At 34.2% G+C, this 25,957-nt stretch overlaps 3 protein-coding genes across 12 annotated transcripts; 1 reads left to right on the top strand and 2 right to left on the bottom strand.

Moving 5' to 3' along the window:
- The first annotated feature begins 279 nt into the window (after positions 1 to 279).
- On the top strand, positions 280 to 3,216 carry rtp (retinophilin). The gene is made up of 4 exons (XM_069056121.1): positions 280 to 2,243; positions 2,571 to 2,757; positions 2,814 to 2,923; positions 2,970 to 3,216. Exons 1-4 carry the CDS (start codon positions 2,234 to 2,236, stop codon positions 3,113 to 3,115), a joined length of 453 nt encoding a protein of 150 aa, XP_068912222.1. The 5' UTR covers positions 280 to 2,233; the 3' UTR covers positions 3,116 to 3,216.
- A 403-nt stretch (positions 3,217 to 3,619) lies between these two features.
- Positions 3,620 to 15,949, bottom strand: LOC138136803 (uncharacterized). Of its 10 annotated transcripts, XR_011161438.1 has the most exons (9): positions 15,552 to 15,949; positions 13,741 to 13,943; positions 12,080 to 13,689; positions 11,165 to 11,991; positions 10,647 to 11,110; positions 9,121 to 9,323; positions 5,801 to 8,913; positions 4,814 to 5,016; positions 3,620 to 4,754 (listed from the first exon to the last, which is right to left on the bottom strand). XR_011161438.1 is itself a non-coding variant. In XM_069056112.1 (4 exons), the coding sequence occupies exons 2-4, from the start codon at positions 11,093 to 11,095 to the stop codon at positions 3,832 to 3,834; spliced, it is 1,575 nt and encodes a 524-aa protein (XP_068912213.1). In that variant the 5' UTR covers positions 11,096 to 11,110; positions 11,165 to 11,316; the 3' UTR covers positions 3,620 to 3,831. The 10 variants fall into 10 exon arrangements, 3 of the variants coding, with proteins under 3 accessions (XP_068912213.1, XP_068912214.1, XP_068912215.1); XR_011161439.1 differs by lacking the exons at positions 5,801 to 8,913; positions 9,121 to 9,323 and having other exon boundaries at positions 10,643 to 11,110; XR_011161437.1 differs by lacking the exons at positions 12,080 to 13,689; positions 13,741 to 13,943; positions 15,552 to 15,949 and having other exon boundaries at positions 5,801 to 8,556; positions 8,611 to 8,913; positions 11,165 to 11,316.
- A 2,152-nt stretch (positions 15,950 to 18,101) lies between these two features.
- On the bottom strand, positions 18,102 to 25,643 carry LOC138136802 (uncharacterized). Its single transcript, XM_069056111.1, has 4 exons — positions 24,987 to 25,643; positions 24,196 to 24,663; positions 19,181 to 19,383; positions 18,102 to 19,129 (listed from the first exon to the last, which is right to left on the bottom strand). Exons 2-4 carry the CDS (start codon positions 24,642 to 24,644, stop codon positions 18,180 to 18,182), a joined length of 1,602 nt encoding a protein of 533 aa, XP_068912212.1. The 5' UTR covers positions 24,645 to 24,663; positions 24,987 to 25,643; the 3' UTR covers positions 18,102 to 18,179.
- Between the last annotated feature and the right edge of the window lie 314 nt (positions 25,644 to 25,957).

A 25,957-nucleotide genomic window follows, 5' to 3' on the forward strand; every position in this document is an offset into this window, starting at 1 on the left:
CGGTATTTTAATCATACCTTAACCTTCTCAGTTTTCTAGAAAAACGCAAAAAACCAAAGAAATTAATTTATTTTATTGAAATATGCAGATTCAAGATTCAATGGACCATGTCTCCTTTATTAGCTATTATATAGCATTGAATTTTACACCGTTGGATTCCTCTTTTCAAGACGCTTCTCTTGAACTATAAACATCATAGTTTAACCTTCTTAGTTTTATAGAAAAAGACAAAAAACTGAAAAAACGAAATTAATTTTTCTTGAAATATGCAGATTTAATCACCATGTCTCCTTTATTAGCTATGGTATGGGATTGAATTTTACCCCGTTCAATTTTTTTCTTCAAGGCGCTTCTCTCAAACTATAAACATCATAGTTTAACCAAATAATGGTTTATGCGTTTACATATGTTTAAAATACCTTTGATCGCCCTTGCCCTTAATTTCAGAATACCCCGTTGGACATCGAAAATCCCACGATGTACAGTAATGTTGGTTGCCTACCTAATTTATTTTATGACCGGCCAAGTTGTTTGTATTATAGTTGTATGATTTGCATGTTTCATTTAAGAGTCGTAGATAAAACGTCGTATGTGACTTGCACACAGTGACCATTATTCACGAGGATCTACTGAGCACAAGGATGAAGTATACACGAGAACCCAAAGCGAGTGTTGTAATCTACGAACTTTTGGCTCGTGTGTAAACTTCATCATTGTGAATTAATTGTCTACATTACTACATTACAGGCTCATTAAATAATATACTAATTATATGCACCAATAATTCACAAAAAATTACACAGTATTTGCTAATAGTAGAATAATACCTTAATACCTATATTAAAAAACAAGTTTCATAAGACCAGTCTTGAAGCACGAATTCAAGTTTAAAAAACGAGTGGCTTCAAGGTCTTATGAGACGGGTTTTTTTTTTATAGCGTTTTTTGTAATTTGCCCTTTTAATGCCCTTTTTAAACAAAAATGTTTATTTTAATCAGTTTAGGGGTTTTTGTGGCGGTTGGTACCTAATGTCTTATTTTTAAAAGTGAAAATTTGATCTAGTCTTTTGTTTTATCCAAATTCTGTCACAAAACACGAATATGGAAGATAATCAAGATAATCTTGCATGTACGCCCCCTGGAATACGTGAAATTGCTAAAAATACGGTCAAATTTTTCCACTGGACACTTCCTGTTCTTGACACATTTTGTAATGTAAAATGACATGCATGACAAGATAATTCCGCATCGAACTTTGCCAACCTAAAAAGTTTTGTGAATTAATGGCTATAATGACATCGCAGATGATGACGTCGCTTTCTTTAATATGTCTATTAAAGAATCAAAATGGAGGCAAATTACAAAAGACATTTATTTTGCAACTTATTACATAATAGTATATTAAAACTTAAAAGACAAGTTTCATAAGACCAGTCTTGAAGCACGAATTCAAGATTAAAAAACGACTGGCGTAGCCACGAGTTATTTTAAAGAATGAGTGCTTCATGGCCTTATGAAACGAGTTTTTTATACTATTTTTTGTAATTTGCCATTTTTGGGCCGTTTTTAAACAAAAATGTTTACTTTCCTCGATTTAGGGATTTTTGTGGCGGTTGGTAATGTCTTAATTTTAAAAGTGAAAATTTGATCAAGTCTTCAAAGTCGCCTTTTGTTTCATCCAAATTTTGTCACAAAACACGAATATGAAAGATAATCTTTCATGTACGCCCGCTGAAATACGTGAAATTGCCAAAAATACGGTCGCGAATTTGTTGCCTGATAAATCCTGATAAATAATTCTTTGCACATTTTGTAATTTAAACTGACACGCATGACGGATCAAGCTTTGCCAACCTAAAAATTTTCGTAAAATGTTCCGTGAAATAATGGCTATAAGGACATCCCAGATGATGACGTCGCGTTCGTTAATATGTCTATTAGAGAATCAAAATGGAGGCAAATTACAAAAATAGCTATTTTAATGTCGTTTAAGGACGTGTATTTAAATTTTACTTCCAAAATTTTCAACGTGACGCAATAATGAAAGAAAGTGTTGAAACTGTAAATACTTGATTGATTATGATTCAACCATCTTCATTTGGACCGACCTTATAGCAAGGTGGTTTTACTTACGTATTTATACGTATTGGATTAGCATTATTTGTAACAGAGAAGCCATTCCAATGAAAATGTTCTGACTAGTTTAGTTAGCGCTTTGCTACGATTCAGACGCAATGAAGATTAGTAAGAATTTCTTATTTTAAATTTTTGTGTTGTTATTTTCATTTAAAGAAGACAAGTGACAATTCGAAAAATTTCATCACAATCTAATGTTTCAGTTTTTATTGAAACAAATTGTTAGTTCTTCAAAAACAACTAATACCTACTAACAGCGAGTATCGTAATCATGAAAATGTTCTTTTGATATTTTACATGAAATACTTTCAGTAAAAAATGTTTTATGCTTTCATACCACCAACCAAGTGCATTTGTAAAATTACACATTATTTTATATCTCACTCCATTTATATACTTATCCTGACGTCTTGCTTTTATTTTTAATCTACTTAGCCAGTGTGGGTCAAACTGGAGGATATCGTTACGGGAATGGTGCCGTTTATGTTGGAGCATGGAACAGCACAGGACGTCGTCACGGATATGGCCATTTGCTGCTCCCAGACGGCACTAGATATGATGGTTTCTTCCACGATGGTTTATTTCACGGCTTCGGAATGCTAACATTTTCAGATGGTGCCAAGTAAGTGAAATGAACAAAATCCAAGTGGAATAATTTTGTTGTTACATTTGTTTCAGATACGAGGGTGAATTTTTAGACGGCTGGTTCCACGGATATGGTATATTCTGGAGATCAGATGGGATGAAACATGAAGGACAATTTAGCGGAGGGAAAATATGGGGCTTAGGTAAAAAAATATTGAAGACATATTTTTTATTTATTCATTTATTTAGGAATGACCACTTTCAACGATGGAAATAACGGGTTTCCAAGATACGAAGGCTTCTTTCAAGATTGCAAACTTCTGAAAAAAGTCAGTTGTGTCGAAGTTGTGCAAAAGGCTCAAAAAGTGGCTTTTATGGCGAGGAACCACGACTAACAAAAATCACCGAAATAAATTTGTCGTCCTATTTTAAACTTAAAACTATCCAGTTTGAAGATTTATATGAATTGTTTGATCTCAATAAATCATTCTGGAGTTGAAATTTATTCATTTATTCTGAATCCAATAAATATTATTTTGGTGTAGGTTGTGCTCTAATCGCAGAGAATGCATTGCATCTATTGATCCGAAATTTAATGGTGCAATTAAAATTCATTTTCCTACAGCTGCTGAATTCCAATTACAAGTTGGAACTCAATAATCGCTGCTTTTAACTTGAAGGAAAAAAAGACAACCTTCTTTGGGTAAAACGAGTTTTGATTTCTTGTTATACTGTACGAATTGTGAATGAAACTTGGTAAAAAAACGTTTAAATAAGTCCCAGTTTACCGCGATGAGGAACAGGATTAGGTAAGTGTGAAACATTGTTTCGTTCGTTATTTGTTACAAACGAATGAACTTGGTTCACAAAACATGTTTAGACAATCACTAACAATTCAATTTTATCAGAAACTTGTTTATTAATTTTTCTTTTGAATGTTGTAACAATATACTTTTCCGCACTCGTACGGTAAAGTAGTAAAAGTTTATTACGCTACAAGATGAGATTTTATTAACGTAACAGACATTATAAAAAACTATTCAGCGTCAAATTCAAACTCACAGAGTTAAATCAGCCTCACGACTCTCAACTTTCGCAGAGTTAGTAGGTACTATGTTTGGTCTTTAACTGGCATTTGCTCATTTGTAAGAACGCAGCATATGTGCATTATCTTATCTAGATGTGGGACTAAATCCAACTGATTATCTTTAAAAATTCCAAATCGTCTTATTTTGCTTAAAGCTCTTTCAATACGCACTCTGTTCGATTCTACTACGTAGCTATCTTTCGCATCTTTCTGCAAGCCCTTACGACTCGAAGGACAAATTAAAGTTGCTTTTCGTTCCGCTATTTGTGATGCAATCTTTGAAAAGCTCTTATCAGCAATGATCACGTCTTGTGGTTTCAACAAGTTCAAAAAACCTGAATCCTGCATGATAAAATCATCTCTTGAATTTCCACCGTACGCTTTCGACAGGAAACAAATGGAATCATCTGAAGTTACCCCCACCAGAAACTTGAAAAATGAACTTTTCTTGTAAGACGAGCTTAAATCCTCTTTGTGGTGTGGATTTCCTGGACGGTCACAGTTTATTTCTATGCAGTCCACAATTGCCGTACATTCAGGGCAGGTGTGGAAGTCAGGTGGAGATGTTTCCGCTTGATTTGGCCAAGTAATCCATCCAGAAGTCGTTTTTGTCAACATTTCTAACATTTCAAGAAAAAATTTCGATGCTGTTACAGGACGTATTTGGAAGAAACTGCCTAAATCGTCGAACGTAACTCCCAATTTAAATTTCATCAGGAACAAGAGGAGTAGGTTGTTTTTTCCAAGTTTTCGAAAGGGATTAGGACATGTTATTGCAGAGACCAGTTGTTCAAAAAAAGATGAAGAAACTCCTCCCAACTGTCTCATAAATAATTTAGTGTTAACTTTATGTAAATGGAGAAAGTCAATTTTTTTTGGTATTTTTGTCTGCATTTCTATTGGTTTGGGTTCAATAATAGCAGGAGGATTATTTTCTTGAACAGATCCTGAAAAAGATCATTCTTAGTGTGTCTAAATATGTATACACAAATATTTATTTAACAACCTTGACCACAGCCTGTGCCAGTACTCTTCACTGTACTCCATTCCACTTTACTAGTTGTTCCTTTGTTGACACTAATTACAGGTGTAAAGAATATGGTGGGACTAAACGCAACATTTATAGGATGATTTAATTTAACTCCACCAACAAAATGTGTACTACTTATTGTAGTATTTTTACTAGGCACCGCAGGTTGACCATTCTTACTGCAAAAATTATTAATCAAAAAATTATTATAATTATTTACGTTCAGATTAACAAAAGCGAATATTAAAGAGATAAAACTTATCATTTTATTTAAGTATATAACGTGCTGACGAATTTCCCGCGATTTCTGAGTCTGAGTATTCTTCTATTGCAAACTACTGTGGGAGCAACAATTACTGTTTGAGTTGGCAATAAATTCTGGTGACTTTTATGTCATGTTCCAACGAGAAAACCATTTTATTAATAAAAGATTACACAAACCAAGACGTTTAAATTTGAAATGTAAGTATGCCAACTGTCAGTAAAACAAACCGAAATAGATCTAATTCACAGTCTTGAAAATTTCATGTATTTTTTTTATTGCAAACTGAAACAGTTATTGTTACTCACCCTGTAGTATGTAAAACTGACAACAATGCACTAGACAAGGACGCTATTTATAACCACAAACTTAGAAAAACATAACCTAATAAAACAGACAGCTTTTTTTTCCATGGCCTCCCCGTATGCCAAAACAACGTGAATGCTAGATAAGTAAAAAACAACTAATGGTTCCGGATGCAGCAAATTGAACTTGAATAAAATAAAATAAGATTTTAAAAACTGATTATGATTCAGCAGAATGTTATAAACAGGTCGAGCGATAGAACCGAATTATGTACAGGTCTTGGATTCTCTCATGGGCTGTGACCTTGAAATATCTGCGCGAATACTTTTTTAGTTTTTTCAAACAGTCAATTCGTTTAAATTTAATTTCCGGTTTTTCTATCAATACCTACTTGCCTGTTCTCAGTTTTCTTCCCAGGAAATCCCAACTTTTCAATCAACTTTTTGAACGAAGCAATGTTACCTGTAAAATTCACACCTTCACGTTTTGCTGCTTCCAATACAGCTTCAACGGTGGGCGTTCTTTTCTGGATGGCTGTGAAGTTATGAATTATTTTTCGGATTATTTTCTCTTCACATTCATTCAGTGATGATTTTGGTGTTGGTTTGTCAACTTCTTTTTGTGGTGACTTAACATCGCTATCGTCTCCTTTCGCGGCACCTTCATTTATTATTCTATGTACGGTCCTGACTCCAACGCCAGTAGCTTTTGCTACTCTTTCATGCAAACGGTTTAGCGGAATTGTAACTGCACCTCGTTCTTTTTCTATTTTCATGAATTTATACACACTATAAATAATTTCGCGGCCTTGGGCATGAACCACTCGTTTGGCATTACTCATGTTTTCAGGTAATTTCTGTAAAAAATGAATTTTGCTCTTAATTATTTTTACACTTAAATACAGACTTGCAGCGAAGGTAATCCTGCACAAGCACAAGCGGGATCTCAGACGTAAACAATAAACATGGCAATCGGGTTGCGTTCCTCGTTCCAGTGCGATGTTGCCATATCGAATACCGATGTTGTGGATGTACAATGTACCGGACGACTTTTTGATTGAAATTATTTTTGTTCTGTTGGCAACACATTCACGATTTTATGTTGGTAGACTTAACTATCAGATTCAAATATGACAGCTCGAAAGTCAAAATAAATCAAATTGGCACTTATAATCTCATACTCTCGTGTCAAAAATGGATTACTCCCTAGAATTCGAACTTTTAGGGAAATAACGTTTTTCATGTTGTGTGTAACTAGAATTTTCAAAAGTTATTTTGAATGCCAAAGGTTGGTTACTTTGAATTGAGAGATTAAATCCAAATAAATATGCCGCCAGTAACCAAAATTGATTGTGAAACGAAAAATCATCTATCACTTAGCCAGAAATTAATCATTTGCAACTGTTACAATTAATTTGCTGTCTTACATTTTTGGGATATCTTTTGTTTGTCACTAGAAACCACATAGCCTCCAACCTAACCAAATTTATGGCAACCTAATGACGAATATCCCTAAATCCTAGGGAGTAATCCATTTTTGACACAAGAGTAAGAGCAATAATTCTTTCAGGAGCTTTTTTTGAGTGCGTTCCAACGACGTCGTATTAATTAGGACGTTGTTGGAAATGTTGGAATGCACGAAAAATAATTTCCAAATATGAATTAATGCTCGAATGCAGATTCGGTAAGAAAATCGTAACGACGCACACTCTGAAAAGAAGTAATCCATTTTTAAATTGTGTAATTTAATAAAATTTGACATCTTTAACATCAAAAAATTTCCGCTTATTAATTAGTTAGATACAAAAAATTTGCAAGAAATTTTTTTGTTGTCTTGGTTATGGTTCGTGAACTAATTTTTCTATTGGTCATTAATGAGTGTCCTACGATTTTCATTATTTATTTCTAGAATCTTAACCTAGAAAGCGAATCAACAAACAATTCTCTGACAAATGATTGGTCGCACCAATTATTCGGGAGTGCCAACTCACTAAACTTGTCTCACTCATTAAAATTGTTTACACACTCCATGCCGTTTGCTTAGTGTGAAAGAATTAAGATACCGCAGCTGTTGAAAATGAATAAACATGTCAATTAGAGTTGAAGCCAAAAAAATATTTAAAAACAAAATCTTTTGCGCTGACTACTAGATTTTTATAATTTAAAGCGTTGGTAGCGAATACCTTTTTGCACTTGTATTTGTATTATTCCAAAATTACTTATTTATTGTGCTGATGAGAATTAACGTTACAATCGCAAATGACATGTTGAAACGTCCATTTAGTTTAAAGGGAATTGAGGTTTTCGTCTATCTACGTCATTAAATACCAACCTTATAAGTTTTAATGCAATTTTCCCTAGTTTCTGCGGCAAGGTAAAAACGTGCGGGAAATCGAGGATAACCGGGAATAACCGACTTTGAAGGCTATGACTACAAAACAATTTATTACACTATAGGGTGGTATTTTTTATTAATAATTATTAATTAACAGACATAAAAAACTGTTCAGGGTCAAATTCAAACTCAGAGAGTTAGATCAGTCTCACGACTCTCAACTTTCGCAGTCAGTACGATTTTTCGTTTTGAACTGGCATTTGCTCATTAGCAAGAACGCAGCATATGTGCATTATCTTATCTAGATGTGGGAATAAGTCCACATTATTATCTTTAAAAATTCCAAATCCTCTAATTTTTTTTAAAGCTCTTTCAATACGCACTCTGCTCGATTCTACTACGTAGCTATCTTCTACATCTTCCTGCAAGCTCTTACGACTCGAAGGACACATGAAAGTAGCTTTTCGTTCAGTTATTTGTGATTCCATCTTTGAAAAGCTTTTATCAGCAATGATCACGTCTTGTGGTTTCAGCAGGTTCAAAAATCCTGAATTCTGCATGACAAAATCATCTCTCGAATTTCCACCGTGCGCTTTCGACAAGAAACAAATGAAACCGTTTGAAGTTACCCCCACCAGAAACTTGAAAAAACAACTTCTCTTATAAAAAGGGTGTAAATCTTCATTCTGGTCTGCAGTTTGAGGACGGTCACACTTTATTTCTATGCAGTCCACAATTGTTGTACAGTCAGGGCAGGTGTGGAAGTCAAGTGGAGATGTTTTGCCTCGATTTGGCCAAGTAATCCATTCAGAGGTCGCTGCTGTCAAAGTTTCTAACATATCAAAGAAAACTCTCGATGCAGTTGACGTACCTATTTGGAAAAAACGAGCTAAATCGTAGAACGGAATTCCCAATTTTAATTTCATCAAGAACAAGAGGAGTCGGTTGCTTTTTTGAAGTTTTCGATAACGTTTAGGATGATCGTCGTTCCCTAATGTTATTTTTGAGAGTAGTTGTTCAAAAAATGATAGAGATACTCCTCCCAACTGTCTCATAAATGATTTAGTGTCAACATTATGTGAATGGAGAAAGTCAATTTTTGTTGGTATTTTTGTCTTCATTTGTATTTGCTTGGGTTCAATAATACCACCAGGATTATTTTCTTGAACAGATCCTGAAAAGATCATTCTAAGGCCCGGTTGCATAAAGCGATGTCAAGTCTTTGTTAAAGTTAACATAATGTCAAGCGATCTGACTGGATGATATTTAACATTTTATTTGAATCAGCCAATCAAATGGGCGTTGTTAGCTGACACGATGTTAACTAAGCTTGATACAACCGGGCCTTAATCTATCAAAATATAAGCAAATATTTAACAACCTTGACCACAGTCTGTGCTAGTACTCCCCACTGTACTCCATTCCACTCTGCTAACTGTTCCTTTGTTAACAGCACTTAAATACGTAGACAATATGGTTGGATTAAACGCAAGATTTCTAGGATCATTTGATTTAACTTCATCAACAAAATGTGCGTTACATATTCTAGTATTTTCACTAGGCACCCAAGGTTGACCATTCTTACTGCAAAAATTATGAATCAACAAATTATTATGATTATGTATTTACGTTCAGATTATCAAAAGCGAATATTAATAGTTATTTTTTGCATGTCATAATGAAACTGGCACTTTTTTTACACGCAAAATCGTAGTGAAAGTAGTACTTTTTTGCATCATTTTATTCCATTTCCTTGAAGATGATTGTCAAAGCATACCTACTTTTTTTAGTAATTTACAATAAAAATAAATAACTATTGTACAACTAGTTACGAAAGTCATACTTTTTTTCATGAATTTGCAGTTTGATTAACGAGGGCGTAGCCCGAGTTAATCAAGCAAATAAGTGAAAAAAAAAAGACTTTCATAACGTGTTGTACACACTATTTTTTTGCATATCGATGTAAGTTGAGAAATTTGGTCTAAAAGGATTTATGAAAGATAACAAAAAAAAAAAGAATTGGTATGCTTTGACAAGGAGATGGAATAAAATGATGCAAAAAAGTACTACATACTTTCACTACGATTTTTCGTGTAAAAAAGTGCCACTTTCATTGCGATATGCAAAAAAGAATAAAACTCATCATTTTATTTAAGTTGATTTTTCATGGTTACATACAGGGTTATTCACATAAGATGACGAGCTTGACATTCAACATATTTTCTTCTAACATATTTAAAATACTTCTTATGTTATCCATAATGTTGAATGAATACATTTCTTTTAACTATAGTAATAATAACAGTCGCGAGCAATAAATTTTGGTGTTCAAGGTCATTCGTTGACGCAATAGAAAGTGCTCTGATGTGGAACGAACATAACCTCTAATAAATTATATTTGTCTTGTCAACTTTTTGGAAGTCCTAACTGTGTTGTCACCCTAGCTTCTAACACATCCGTCTCTATCAGCAAAATAATTTTTACTCTGTTAAAATACGATATTGGGACCATATTTTTGCATGTTTAGAATAAAACTTTGACAATTTTTTTAATGACGTTTTATTGACATTGGCCCTAATTAAGCAGGCAAAATTTTTAATTTGTGACAGTAGCGGGAAATTTCAAAATGACCTTGATGCCCAAAATTTAATGCTCGCTACTGTACACTGAATGAAAGATAATGAAAGGGAAAAAAAGACATACGTAACTACTAAGTAAAAAAACAACTGAATTGAATAAAATAAAATCTACAAAATCTGGGACAAGATTTTTAAAACTGACAAAACTGATTATGATTCAGCAGACCAAATTATGTAGAGGTCTTGGATTCTCTGCCTGAATACTTTTTAGTTTTCTCAAACAGTCAATCCATTTAAATTTATTTCCAGTTTTTCTATCAATACTTGCCTGTTGTTCTCAGTTTTCTTCCCAAGAAATCCCAACTTTTTAACCACCTTTCTGAATGAATCAATTTTACCTGCAAAATTCACACCTTCCAGTTTTGCTGCATCAAATACAGCTTGCATCGTGGGCTTTCTTTTCTGGGTGGCTGTGAAGTTATGAATTATTTTTTGGATTATTTCCTCTTCACATGCATCCAGTGATGATTTTGGCGTTGGTTTGTTTATTTTTTCTCGTGGTGATTTAAAGCTGCTACCTTCTGCTATCGTAGCACCTTCATTTATTATTCTTTTTACGGTGCTGACTCCAACGCCAGTAGCTTGGGCTACTCTCTCTTGCAAGCGATTTAACGGAATTATAACTTTACCTCGTTCTTTTTCTTTTTTCATGAATTTATACACACTATAAATAATTTCGCGGCCTTGGCCATGAACCACTCGTTTGGCATTACTCATGTTTACAGTTAATTTCTGTAAAAAATAAATTTTGCTCTTGATTCCTCTGAAACTTAAATACATACTTACAGCGACGTGACACACACAATAAATGGAATGTATTCTTGATTCTTAAAATAGGGAACACTTACAAACTGTAATCTTATGTTTACGTTGGTCTATGGTTTATAGTTTACGTCCGTTTACGTCGCTACGATTGCGCATCGCTTTGCGCACCGTGCTAAATGTGTACAGTGTTGTCAGACTTATGTAATTGTATTGAATTAAGAAAAAAATTACCAAAAATCACGAATGGTAGAAAAAGTCGCCGAACACGTGATAAAGAAGCAAACTCGATAACACGTGGAAGAACACTATCCACGATGACGTCTACAAGACGAAACTAACCTATCGAATGACGATGTTTTCTTGTTTTCCGATTGGTCCTACTTAAGACCGATATTCGTCATTCGTCGTTTGCGCAGATATGATATGAGTGTTGAGTGACATGACTCATACATAACCCATGAGAAAATCCAAGATTTCTATCTCCTTAATTTACTTTAGGGAAATTTCCCTACTGTAGGGACATGTTTTTGTATTTTTTTCAAAAATGAATAACTAGTGTACGTTTTCTAAATTTTGTGCATTACTTTATCATAACCTGTATTATACGAGGTTCAGCATCGACATAATAGTTATCTTACTCGATATCATCAGACGTGTGCATACTAATTTTTCCTTTTAAATTTGGAGAAGGTTCAGCACTTTTGAGGAGCCTGGGTTTACCAGACACAACCGCAGGAAAGTAATCTTCGGGTTTAAAATGATTGGAGCAAACCCTCCAAGACTGCATAAACCCAGACAGTCTCAAAGCATCCAACCACCGTTTTCGCAATTCCAGATTCCTTGGAAAACTATTACAAAATACATATAACAATAATTAATTTCTGTTATAGGTTAGGAATACGACTGAGATTTTACATTTTAAGTTCACGAACTTACCAGTGGTAGATACAATCATCTTCTGGTTGCCGCTTCCTTTTGCAGACAATACATGTAACAACCATTTTTTGTTATAAAATCTGTTTGTTTTTTAAAACAGCTAATGCGGGGCACTATTACTTTCACTTACGGAACTTAACTTTACTTGAGACACCATTTATTATCGAAGGGGGAAGGCCAATAAGAAAATGTCAGAGAGGGATAGAGAGAGAGAGAGAGAAAACGAACCCTCCATTTATTCCCTTCTCTTTCCATACGATTTGGATGCGCAGTCGCAGATTAGTAGTTCATATCAATACGTCGATGAGGTTCAGATGTTCTGGAATGCACGGAAATATTTTGGGTTGCATATACCTTTTTCAATTAAAATTTACAATAGATATTTCTCCCAAAACTAGGCCAAACAGGCAACAGCGCTGTATCTATTCTCCGTTATTGAACATCCCATTACGAAAGTAAGATTCGATGATGAATTAATTTATTAATTTTTCTTTTGAATGTCATAAAAATATACTCTACCGCACTAGTGCGGTTAAGTAATGTGGTAAGAATTTATTACGTTATAAAGTGAGGTTTTTTTTATTTACATAACAGACATTAGGTATAAAAAACTATTCAGCCTCAAATTCAAATCAGAGAGTTAGATCAGTCTCACGACTGTCAACTTTCGTAGAGTCAGTACAATGGTTCGGTTTTAACTGGTATTTGCTCATTAGTAAGAATGCAGCATATGTGCATTATCTTATCCAGATGTGGGACTAAATCCAAGTTTTTATCTTTAAGAATTCCAAATCCAATTATTTTTCTTAAAGTTCTTTCAATACACACTCTGCTCGATTCTACTACGTAGCTATCTTTCGCATCTTTCTGCAAGCCCTTACGACTCGAAGGACACATTAAAGTTGCTTTTCGTTCCGCTATTTGTGATTCCATCTTTGAAAAGCTCTTATCAGCAATGATCACGTCTTGTGGTTTCAGCAGGTTCAAAAAACCTGAATCCTGCATAACAAAATCATCTCTCGAATTTCCACAGAACGCTTTCGACAAGAAGCAAATGAAACCATCTGAAGTTACCCCCACCAGAAACTTGAAAAGGCAACTTCTCTTATAAACCGAGTATAACTCTTGTTTGTGGTATGCAGTTCCTGGACGGTCACACTTTATTTCTATGCAGTCCACAATTGCTGTACACTCAGGGTAGGTGTGAAAGCCAGGTGGAGATGTTTCGGTTCGATTTGGCCAAGTAATCCATCCAGCGGTCGCTTTTGTCAAAGTTTCTAAGATTTGGAAGAAAATTGTCGATACTGTTACCGAACATATTTGGAAGAAACGACCTAAATCGTAGAACGTAACTCCCAACTTAAATTTCATGAGAAACAAGAGGAGTCGGTTGCTTTTTGTAAGTTTTCGAAAGCGTTCGTCGTTCCTTAATGTTATTGTCGAGAGCAGTTGTTCAAAAAATGATGAAGAAACTCCTCCCAACTGTCTCATGAATGATTTAGTCTCAACATTAAGTGAATGGGGAAAGTCAATTGTTCTTGGTATTTTTGTCTTCATCTGTATTTGTTTGGGTTCAATAATACCACGAGGATTATTTTCTTGAACAGATCCTGAAAAAGATCATTCTTAGTCTATCTAAATATAAACAAATATTTAACAACCTTGACCACAGTCTTTGCTAGTACTCTCCACTGTACTCCATTTCACTCTGCTAGCTGTTCTTTTCTTGACACTTTCTAAAGGTGTAGGGAATATAGTGGGATTGTACGCAAGATTTCTAGGATCATTTGATTTAACTCCACCAACAAAATGTGCACTACATATTCTAGTACTTAGAGTAGGCATCCAAGGCTGACCATACTTGCTGCAAACATTATTATAGGTACCTATGTAATTATTTACGTTAAGATTGTCAAAAGCGAATATTAAAAAGATAAAACTGATTAATAACAACATAAAAATTGCAGATTTCCTGTATATTTTTTCAAAAGATGAATATTTTTTTCAAAATGTTTGCATAATTATGCGCATATTTTTCATACTTTTGCTGCATAAGAATCCGAAGGTATACGTATTTTTTTAGTGTTGTGAGGTCCGGTAATTGACTTAGTCAATGACCCATTTGACCGGTCAATAATTGTCAATGACTTGACGTATTTGACCGGTCATTTTTAAAATTTAAATTTCCCGCTTATAATGTTGAAGATTATAGGATATGATGACTGTTTGACTGATGAGATGAGGTTATGTTGGGTTGTCTGATGTCATTTACGTAGCTGCTGACAACGAGGAAATCGATTATGACAATAAATAAGTAAATTATGACAATGGAACATCTAAAACTTTAATAAAGATCATTGTGTAAAACGATCACCTAAGCTTTTTATCTAATAAGAAGAAGTGGTTTTTGTTTTTCAATCGTTTTTGTGTCTTCTTAACATGACACGATATATTTTTATTTTCATTAAATACTTACATACTTTTTTAAATTCTAAACGAATGTTTAAGTATTTTAAAAGAAACTAAAAAACTGAAAGTACACACACACAGTTGTGTTGAAAGTTTTAAAGCGTTTTAAATTAACAAAAAGTTCAAATTCAAGCAAACATGTTAAAGAAAAATCAAAGTATAACTTCAAACAATTCAAACTTAACCTCACTTACACAATTTTAGAACAATAATTTATCGATCAATAAATCTTATAAAAAATGGAATTAAGAACCATTATTTGGTATTAAAATAATCCTTGACATTGAAAGAATCATTTTGTGATGTTTAACTAGTTCCTACTTTTTGACCAATAATGACTGGTAATTGACCGGTCAAGGACCGGTCAACTTTGACCAAAAATAAATGACCGGTCATTTATCCATCACTATATTTTTTATACATACAGGCTGAAATCGAAATAGATCAAAATATTGAAACTTAAAACCCTAGGATCCTCAGACCATTTGTCAAAATCACGTGCAATCAATGTTGCGCTATACCTCCGCATGAGGGTAGAAAAGCACAAAAGTTAAGTACGCCGTTGGGACGAATAGTAAAATTCTAAGATTAAAAAGTTATCGAGTGCAACGCAAAAAAGGTGCAAAAGGATTTCCTTTCACTTGGTTTTCATTCATAGTATTCTTACTCGTTTTTGTGTCTGTGTATTTAAGGTGTTTTTTGGCAACCTCATTCACAGTAACGTTTTGTGAATCTCTGTTTTTAAAGCATTTTAGCGGCTATTCATGTTTCGATTTATTAGAGCTTCCAAAAGCGTTTCGGGATGAAATTAAGTTCAATTAGACATGAGAATATGCAACCATCATTACATGCTCTGAAAAGTAAAGTGATTTTCTAGATGTTTTTTCTTTTATATGTATTTTATTAGGTATCTTATTTTGAAACATCCCTTTCATACAATAATATTTAGTACAATTGATCAATAAAAACGATATTAATTTTCTAATATGTGTCGAATACGTACTCAGGGCCACGATTAACCGCTCGTATCCAATTTGCTCTACGTTCCTTCTCCCATGCTCTTCCAGGAAAGCAATGAAAACGCAATTCTGGATTTTTCCCTTCGTTATTGTGACATGCCACTACACAACACATTCGTCTAGATGGATTTTCTCTTGATTTCATACTGAAAAAACACTGTCATCACGCGAGCATATCGAGTCATGAATGTTAATAACGAATGAGAATTTTCTTATGACTCTCTCCTCACGCCGAAATAATGAACTTCATGTTGAATTCTATACGTGGTTACCTTAAAATTGTCAACTTATGTCGCTAGGTGGCGTCGTCACCGATCAACAAATATCAATACTTTGCGCATAATTGGTTGCATAAGCCTAAATTGTATTCGTAATATTATACAGGATGAGTCTATGTTTAGTATACTCGTATAGGTATTCAAATCCCATATTTTACAATTCCCAAATGATAATTTAAAAATAGTTAATAATGATAAATCTTAAAAGTGAAAAATAATGCCAACATTGAAGCCACTGAAAATAGTTTGGTGGTCACAAGAATATTAGTTATCAAGTTAAAACATTATACACATGAAAACTACGATCACTTTCGTTGAATAAAAAGGGACAAAAAGCTGTTCAGAGGCGCCGAGACACAAAAACCACGTTCATTCACTAACGCTGATGTTTGTTATTTTTTCGGACATGGAGCTGGATTGCATAAGAAAAGAAAATAAACATTCAAAACTTTGATTTTTTTTTAATCTTACGTTTTTTTTTCAATCCTAATGGAAAGATTTTTATTCCGACCGAAAACGAATGGAAGTATTTATTAGGCATTCACGATCTTTTTGGGACCGAGTTGGCTATGACCATCTAGTGCTTTTGTTGGCAGTACCTCGGTGATAACTAAATTCCCTAAAGGAAATTGACACTTCTTGTGTTAGGTTAGGTTAGGTTGTTTTCAGTTTAAGTTTATATTTTTTGAATTGGTACTATGGCGGACAATAAATTTAGGCCGGCCTGTCATTGAGTTGACATCAAAGTGTGAAGCTGGCATTATGTTCAACTAACCCCATTTTCGATTTTCGTCATTCTTGTCATCGTGACAGCGATAATAAAAATTAAAATTGGGAAAAGAAGCGTGCACCAGAGAGAAGTGCTACAACAAATCAGTTATGCTAGTGCGTCATGATCTGTAAGTTACGAAAAAGGCAAAGAAAACGCCAAACAGCTTGAAAACCTTCAGTTTGAGAAACTGACACATCAGTCATAATGACAATAAATGGTCGCTTGCATTGACTTTTTTGAAACGTCAGAAATTTGCCGGCCTAAATTTATTGTCCGCCATAGTACATTGTTGCCGGATCTTTTAAATTTGGTCTGTCTTTTTTAAATTAGAAGTAGCATCGTTTAATGGAAATTTTTGTCGCATAATAGATATTTTTGTAAAGTCGTATCAAAATGAAGTTCATTTATACAGTAATTTGCGAGCGTAAATAATGCCTTTTGCGCCCTGAGACCTAAAAGAACAATTCAGCTCGTATTAATCGACTGAAAGCCGCAAGTTATTATTATTTACATGATTTATTGTACATTTGAATGCGAAAATTTCAAAAATTCGTGTGTTTTAAGGAGTGATATTACATGGCAAGACAGGCGGAATTTTGAAAACACGAACTGAAAGCTGCGCGCTCCCTCCGCGAGGCGGCGCGGCAATCGTCAGAAAACTAAAGTCCCTAGATATATCTAGGGACTTTACAGAAAACGATACCAGGCAAGCGTATACTATCCGTTTATTAAACTCCCGCACTGTCAGTGTCAAATTTTTTAATTTTCTTTGGAGTGTACCTATGGTGACATACCTTTTCAGTTGCCTGTACACAAAATCTAGTTATAAGAACGTCAACAACAAAAGTGTGGTTATATTAATGGAGTTAATTCTCCTCTTTCCAAACAATAAATAACAATACCCTGCTTCTCTCTGACCGTTGATAAGTAATATTTTGATTGAAAGAAACCGAATTTATTAAACTTAACTTCAAATTTGAAATTTCTAATTTTTGCACCAACGTTAAAGTAAAAATTACTAGTCTCTGAACGACAGTGCGGCAACTTGCAAACACTTTGACAGTGCGGGAGTTTAGTAAATGGATAGTACGAGTTTTATAAGGCGCTTGATTGTGACACGAGCATAGATAAGAGACACGAGTGTCATAGTGCATCTTGTAAAACGAGTGTAATATACTATTTTTTTCTACTTTGTCGCATTAATTTTATAAAAACTCAAAAATTTAATTGTGAAATAATCTAGGAACTTTTGTGTGGCATGAGTTATGGTGGCATTTCTGTGAAATTTATGTCAAATGTTTTAATTGTTAACAAGAGCTCGCTAGAGATGCCGACATATATTAGCTACGTAGATTTTTTTTTAGACAATCATTAACAATTCAATTCTACCAAAAACTTGTTTATTAATTTTTCTTTTGAATGTCGTAATAATATTCTCTACCGCACCAGTGCGGGAAGTAAACTGGTACTAGTTTATTATGCAATAAGGTGGAATTTTTTATTAACGTAACAGACATTATAAAAAACTATTCAGCCTCAAATTCAAACTCACTTTTGTAGAGTCAGTTCGATGTTTCGTTTTTAATTGGCATTTGCTCATTAGCAAGAATGCAGCATATGTGCATTATCTTATCTACATGTGGGACTAAATCGAAGTTATTATCTTTAAGAATTCCAAATCCTCTTATTTTTCTTAAAGTTCTTTCAATACGCACTCTGCTCCATTCTATTACGTAGCTATCTTTCGTATCTTTCTGCAAACCTTTACGACTCGAAGGACACACTAAAGTTGCTTTTCGTTCCGTTACTTGTGATTCCATCTTTGAAAAGCTCTTGTCAGCAATGATCACGTCTTGTGGTTTCAGCAGGTTCAAAAAACCTGAATCCTGCATGACAAAATCATCTCTCGAATTTGCACAGTACGCTTTCGACAAGAAGGAAATGAAACCATCTGAAGTTACCCCCACCAAAAACTTGAAAAGGCAACTTTTCTTATAAAACGAGTATAACTCTGGTTTGTGGTGTGCGTATGTAGTTCCTGGACGGTCACAGATTATTTCTATGCAGTCCACAATTGCCGTACATTCAGGGTAGGCGTGGAAGCCAAGTGGAGATGTTTCGGCTTGATTTGGCCAAGTAATCCATCCAGCGGTCGCTCTTGTCAAAGTTTCCAACATGTGAAAGAAAATTTTCGATGCTGTTGAGGAACTTATTTGGAAGAAACAGCCTAAATCCAGGAACGTAACTCTCAATTTAATTTTCATCAGGAACAAGAGGAGTCGGTTGCTTTTTCCAAGTTTTCGAAAGCGTTTGGGTTGATCGTAGTTCCTTAATGTTATTGTTGAGAGCAGTTGCTCAAAAAATGTTGAAGAAACTCCTCCCAACTGTCTCATCAATGATTTAGTCTCAACATTAATTGAATGGGGAAAGTGAATTTTTTTTGGTATTTTTGTCTGCATTTCTATTTGCTTGGGTTTAAAAATACCACGAGGATTATTTTCTTGAACAGGTCCTGAAAAAGATCAGTCTTAATCTATCTAAATATAAACAAATATTTAACAACCTTGACCACAGTCTGTGCTAGTACTCTCCACTGTACTGCATTCCACTCCAGTAGCTGTTCTTTTCTTGACACCAATTAAAGGTGTAGGGAATATGGTCGGATTAAACGCAAGTTTTCTAGGATCATTTGATTTAACTCCACCAACAAAATGTTCACTACATATTCTAGTATTTTTACTAGGCATCCAAGTCTGACCGTACTTGCTGCAACAATTATTATAATTAATTACTACCTAATTTATTTACGTTAAGATTATCAAAAGCGAATGGAAAAAAGATAAAACTTATCATTACATATTTATAGGTAGGTATTTTTTAAATTTTTTTCAGGTTTACATGTATTTAATATCGGGCCTTCAAATAAATATATATTTAGAGTAGGCGTAGGCGATATTATAATTCTGTTAACAGTGTAAAGTAATTTTTGTAGGTAATCAATTATTCTTCGGAGTTACACAGGTTACATAGTAAGCTTTTTCCCAATTTCATATTGTTCTATTCCGTGGAGGGGGAATAGGGAGAATGCACTTCAAAAATTAAAAATATTTTCTAACCTAATTTTATTTCGTTACAATGTCAGACGATTCTTGTGTCATTTTCTACGCTGGAAAAATGTTGCAAACAATTGAATTTCCATAGGTTGCTCTAAATATAAATTTACTTGAAGGCCCTTTATAACGGGTGACTATTAAAATTTTCAATTCTGGTTGGCTGTGGATCATTCTTTGTTTTCCGTGGCACCTTAGACACTGACAAGTTTGACATTATAATTAACATTATGGGTTATGTTTCAATTGTACTGACTGACATTTGTCGTTCATTCTTGCGTGTGTTTAAAGTAACAGAAAAAATAAAAACTCGTTCAAAGCCAACTCCAAGTGAAAATTTTAATAGTCACCCGTTATAATCTGTTTCAAAATCAAAACCTTGTTGAATTATGTTGGCAGAAACAAAGAAATCCCTAGAATAAATTTCATGTTTTTGGGTTGGCTCAACCTCCCGCCAAAATTTGACATTGAACTCTTGAGTTTATTTACCTAACACAAAATAATTATTACGTGCAAAAAGGTGGTAGCTACCATATCATACCTTTTGAGTAAAATAATAAAATGAGAATAAAAAACAGGATGAACTACGACCAAAACAACTGTCAACAGTTTTCTTTCATAACCCCAATTTTTTCCGATACTTGCAAATACACTAAAAACAAAAGTTGGCGACGTTGTCGGTGGTATTTTCGAAGTAGAATGCAGTGTTGGTGGATTTTTGATTTTGAAGCAATTATATATATATTTTTTTTGTTCGACACAGTCAGAATTTGAGAATTTTCTCCTGTGTGAACGGATTTTGATAAATGTCACAACTTCTCAAAACGAAATGTCAAGATAATTTTAAAGATTTTAAGCGATTTGGAGCCTTTAAGGAGCTCGTCGAACAAAAAAACCTTATATTCAACTCGCTCGTGTGTAAATTGGGCATTTTTTTGCACAACTATTACATACTTATTTTAAAGAAAAGTGTAGCTATGTTATTGTATAAGAAAATATCTCATAAAAACTTTTAGGTTTTAAAATTCTAAGACTAGTCATATTTTTTAATAATTACCTATACTAACATTTCAACTGATTAATAACAACAGGATGTTTTAACTTAACACACGACACAGGAACAGGACACACAACATTAAAAAAATAGGTTATGTCTGTGGGTTATGTTGGTAACAGTGAAAATTGGATGATTTTGGTACCACTGTAATCTAAACGCATTCCGGTTGTCAGCTTTGACAGGCAAATGTGAAATTGACCATCAAAAGTTCATTTTTGTAATAAATTAGACAATATTATGTATTCTACATCAGAAAATATGCAACCATCATTACATGCTCTGAAAAGTAAAGCGATTTTCTAGATGTTTTTTTCTTTTAGTTACCTGTTATACGTATTTTATTAGATATCTTATTTTGAAACATCCCTTTCATAGAATAATATTTAGTACAATTGACCAATAAAAACGATATTAATTTTCTAACATGTGTGGAATACGTACTCAGGGCCACGATTAACCGCTCGTATTCTACGGCTCGTATCCATTTTGCTCTACGTTCCCTCTCCCATGCTCTTCCAGGAAAGCAATGAAAACGCAATTCTGGATTTTCACTTCATGTTGAATTCTATACGTGGTTACCTTAAAATTGTTGGCTTATGTCGCTAGGTGGCGCCGTCACCGCTCAAACAAATATCAATACTTTGTGCATAATGGGTTGCATAACCCCAAATACTACTTTTATTTTATTTGTACAGAATGAGTCACGAGTCATTACCATACTCCCAAATAATAATTTCAAAATAGTTTCAAACTGTAAAAATTAAAAATAATGGCCACATTGAAGTCGCTGAAAAGTATTTGCTTATCACTATAATGTTAGTGAATGATACGTAGGTATGCGCAAAGATGTATGCACTCATTGCACTCATCAAATCAATAGTATTACATAAAAACTACGTTCACTTTCGTAGAACAAAAAGGGACAAAAACCTGTTCAGAGGCGCCGGGAAACAAAAACCACGTTCATTCATTTACGTTGATGTTTGCCGTTTTCTTCGTTCACTTCGTGTGATTTGTAATTGTGTTTAAAACGTTGGATATGGAGCTGGATTGCACACCGTAGATATAAGAAAATAAAATAAATACAGAGTATTTCACGAGGGATAATGAGCCCGACGGAATCGCAAATGCTTATTTGGATCACTAGTCCAGAAAATGATATTTTGCGAGTGTGAGTGGTATTGCGTAGCCAAGGCGCCTAGCCGAGGCGCAGCAACACGAGCACTTGCAAACCATTTTTTTGACGTGTAATCCACAAAATTTTTCATGGCGACAAATTTAAATCCTTTCAATAAAGTAAAAAATTATTATTAATTAATTCAACCCAAGTAACTTCTATGTCAAACTTTGTTGACATTTAAGAATCAATGCTGGCAGCCCATTCTCTAGCGAATTTTTAACCAAGGTCACTTTTGTAAGTACTAGGTCGAGAATTTAACGTTCCCGGCGGATTTTGAACCATGCAAAACCGTCGATAATGGCCAACGGCATGAAATAATAATTTGTTGTTTTTTTCAGAAATGTAGTGTGGGTTAAAAAAAAAATAAACATTAGTAAGTGTATGAGATAATTTAATTTAAACTGCAAAACTGAATCGGGAATCCGAATATCCTAGAATTTTTTGTCCTTGGTTTATTTTGTGGCATAAACTTTATGAAAGCATGTTAGAAGCAACACAAGCTTTAGAATAAACATAAGAAATATTGTAGAAAATGTCAATTGTAATAAATATACTTAGATGTCTCTAAAAAAGGTTTTAAGTGTTTCACTTGAAGATTAAAAGAAGATATTGCGATTCAGTTTCACAGAAGAGTGAAAATTTTCAATGAAATAGTTACAAAAATTGATATTGGAACGTCTATCGTTATAAAAATCGATGAATAAGAGACGATTCAATTACGGGACATAGAGGATAGGAATAGGATGTACACTCTTTAACTGTGATAATCGCGTCTTAATTGAAATGAACAAATGTTCACACTTATTGATTAGTTTTACAATTTTGTGGAATGAATCATTAAAACGAATAGTATGAGAAAGATGCTACTCATTTTATAACTCACAGTAATCAAATAGTGTTTTACTTAGTATATTGTTATATGAGTTGCACAAGACAGCTATTGTCGAACAAGAGCGTTTAGGGCACGATGAGCGTAGCGAGGAGTGCTCTAAAGTCGGCCTTACACCAAGGCAACAATTGGCAACATGTTGTCTGCAACATTTTTTATAGTTGACTCAAGTTGCAAAAAACCACTTTGCCTTTGCAACAGCACTTTATGGCATTAGTCATTTGAAATTATGTACTTTAAAACTGTACTTATATGAAAAATATTCAATTGAAACTATGATTTTCTGGTCCCTTTGTGCCTTTATTCGGTTCAAAAATATTGAAAAAATGCTGTTCCAAATGACAAGTGGTTTTTGCAACTTGGGTCAACTATAGTAATGTTGCCGGCCTTAAAGAAACGAGTTCGACAACATGTTTTGCGAAAGGAGTGTAATATGCAATTTTTTTCTATTTCGGTTTCATTAATTTATTTTTGTTAAATATAAAATAACAATCTAGTGGCTTTTATTTTAATGGAATTGGGTTGGTATTGATGAAGCATTAGCAGTACTTGTTTCGTTGCGTTTCGTTATTTTCTATTACACTAAAATCGGTTCTTTTTAGAACATGACATAAAAGCGGTATCATAATAATTCAAATAAAAACATATTAAAATGCCCCTATTTCAGAACGCAAGTGAGACTACACTCGACAAAACATCAGTGACAGATTTGGATGACTCAACAACTCCACACAGCTGGTAGTTCCGGATGCAGCAAATTGAACTCGAATAAAATAAAATCTACAAAATCTAGAACAACATTTTAAAAACTGACAACACTGATCATGATTCAGCAGATTTTATAAACAGGTTGAGTGATTGAACCGAATTATGTAAAGATCTTGGATGCTCTCGTGGGCTGTGACCTTGGAAATATCTGCGCGAATACTTTTTTAGTTTCCTCAAATATTTAGTCAATCCGTTTAAATAATTATAATTTCCGCTTTTTCTACAGAGCGCCCAGAAATGTGGTAGCAACTTTTACACAAACTGTCACAAGATGGCACTTTCGAAAAGCCAAATTTGTTCAATCTTGCAACATTCAATTTTTGAATTTTTTCAAAAGAATATGTTAAGGAGGTTTTCCGAACAATTTTTACCCCCGTTTGTGCACTAAAATTTGTCGCGATGTTGTTGTTTAAATTTGAATGTTTTAGGTTTGACAATTCTTGACATTTATTTATCTCAATTTAGATAGCGGCGTTGCCATGCATAAAAAAGGTCTCTGTAAAAAAGTGTCATCTTGCGGGACCAATCGAAAAACTTGCTACCACATTTCTGGGCGCTCTGTATTAATACTTGCCTATTGTTCTCAGTTTTCTCCCAACGAAATCCCAGCTTCTTAACGTAATTTCTGAACGAATCAATTTTTCCTGCAAAATTCACACCTTCACGTTTTACTGCTTCAAATATAGCTTGTATTGTGGGTCTTCTTTTCTGGGTGGCTGTGAAGTTACAAATAATTTTTCGGATTATTTCCTCTTCAAATTCATTCACTGATGATTTTGGCGCTGGTTTGTTAATTTTTTCCCGTGGTGTCTTAAATTCACTACCTTCTGCTTTCGTGTTACCTTCATTTATTATTCTTCTTGCGGTGTTGAGCCCAACGCCAGTAGCTCTTGCTACTCTTTCTTGCAAACGGTTTAACGGAATTACAACTTCACCTCGTTCTTTTTCTTTTTTCATGAATTTATACACACTGTAAATAATGTCGCGGCTTTGGCCATGAACCACTTGTTCGACATTACTCATGTTTACAGGTACCTACTTTCTGTAAAAAATAAATTTTGCTCTTAATTGCTCTTACACTTAAATATTACATAGGTAGAATTCCGGCCACGGAATTTTGGCCGTCACTTGTCATTCCATTGACATGAGATGTAAAGCGGTAACCGCACTTTCTGCTATTAGGTACAAGACTTGTCATTTTCACGCTGACTTGTATGAAAACGGGCTTCCTCATTTCGTGCAATCTTTTTCAATTCCAAAAGTCAATCATAATGATATGATAATAAAGCATGGACTACATCTATTTTTTTTAATTGACATGAAAGTGACCGCTAAAATTCCGTGCCCGCAACTGTACATACTTACAGCGAACAGACTCAGAGAATAAATATGGAGCCTTGGAAAATCCTGCTTTTGGTAAAACTACGAATGGAACAAAAAGTCGCCGAACACGTGATAAAGAAGCAAACTCGATAATCGTGGAGGAACACTATCTACTCTTAGAGACGTCTACAAGACTACAACACGAAACACGAACACGAAACACGAAATTAACGTAACAACAAATGACGATGTTTTCCGGTCGGTTTGTAGCGCCTACTTGAAAGCGATATTAGTCGCTTGCGGAGATATGACTCATAACCCATGAGAACGTCCAAGGCCTCTATCTATAGTTCGATAAACACGAAATACGTGTATCTCTTTTCAACGCATGTCAAACAAGTTCCTTGCCTCTGCTATGTTCGCGATTAAGACAGTCGCTCTATGCATCTCACTCTGAACCGTACGATCTGAGTAACATAGAACTATTGACGCGGCGTAAGATGTCCTCCAAATGAACACCTCCAAAAGCACAAATGCGCAAGCGCGTCATCCATATGGTGGAAAGTCGAATGACCTGGATTATTCAAAGCGATTGTTTCGGTTCGATTCATTCGATTATCGAAATACATATATCCATTATGTTCAACACTAGAAAACAATATAATTTTCGACAACTCATGCTCAGAAATTATGTCCTGCTGTCAAATGTCAAATACGGACGAACGGTATGTCGTCGTCTTAATCTGATCGAAGGTCTTAATTCAGACATGATGTCACTGTCACTGCATATAATAAGAAAACGAATTATGTTTAATTAATTAAGTACACAAATTTTGTCGTTTTGGAAATTTCTATTTCTATGGACTACTTACTTCATCTTTAGGTACAGTCGATGGACAAATAAAACTGGGACAAAAATGACAATCACATAAGTCAAAATTTACAAATTTGCATAGTTTAATTACGGCTTTATCACAAATAGGTTAACTTTGGTATGACATATTACATATATA

This window comes from Tenebrio molitor, chromosome 8 (assembly GCF_963966145.1).
Source record: "Tenebrio molitor chromosome 8, icTenMoli1.1, whole genome shotgun sequence".
NCBI lineage: Eukaryota > Metazoa > Arthropoda > Insecta > Coleoptera > Tenebrionidae > Tenebrio > Tenebrio molitor.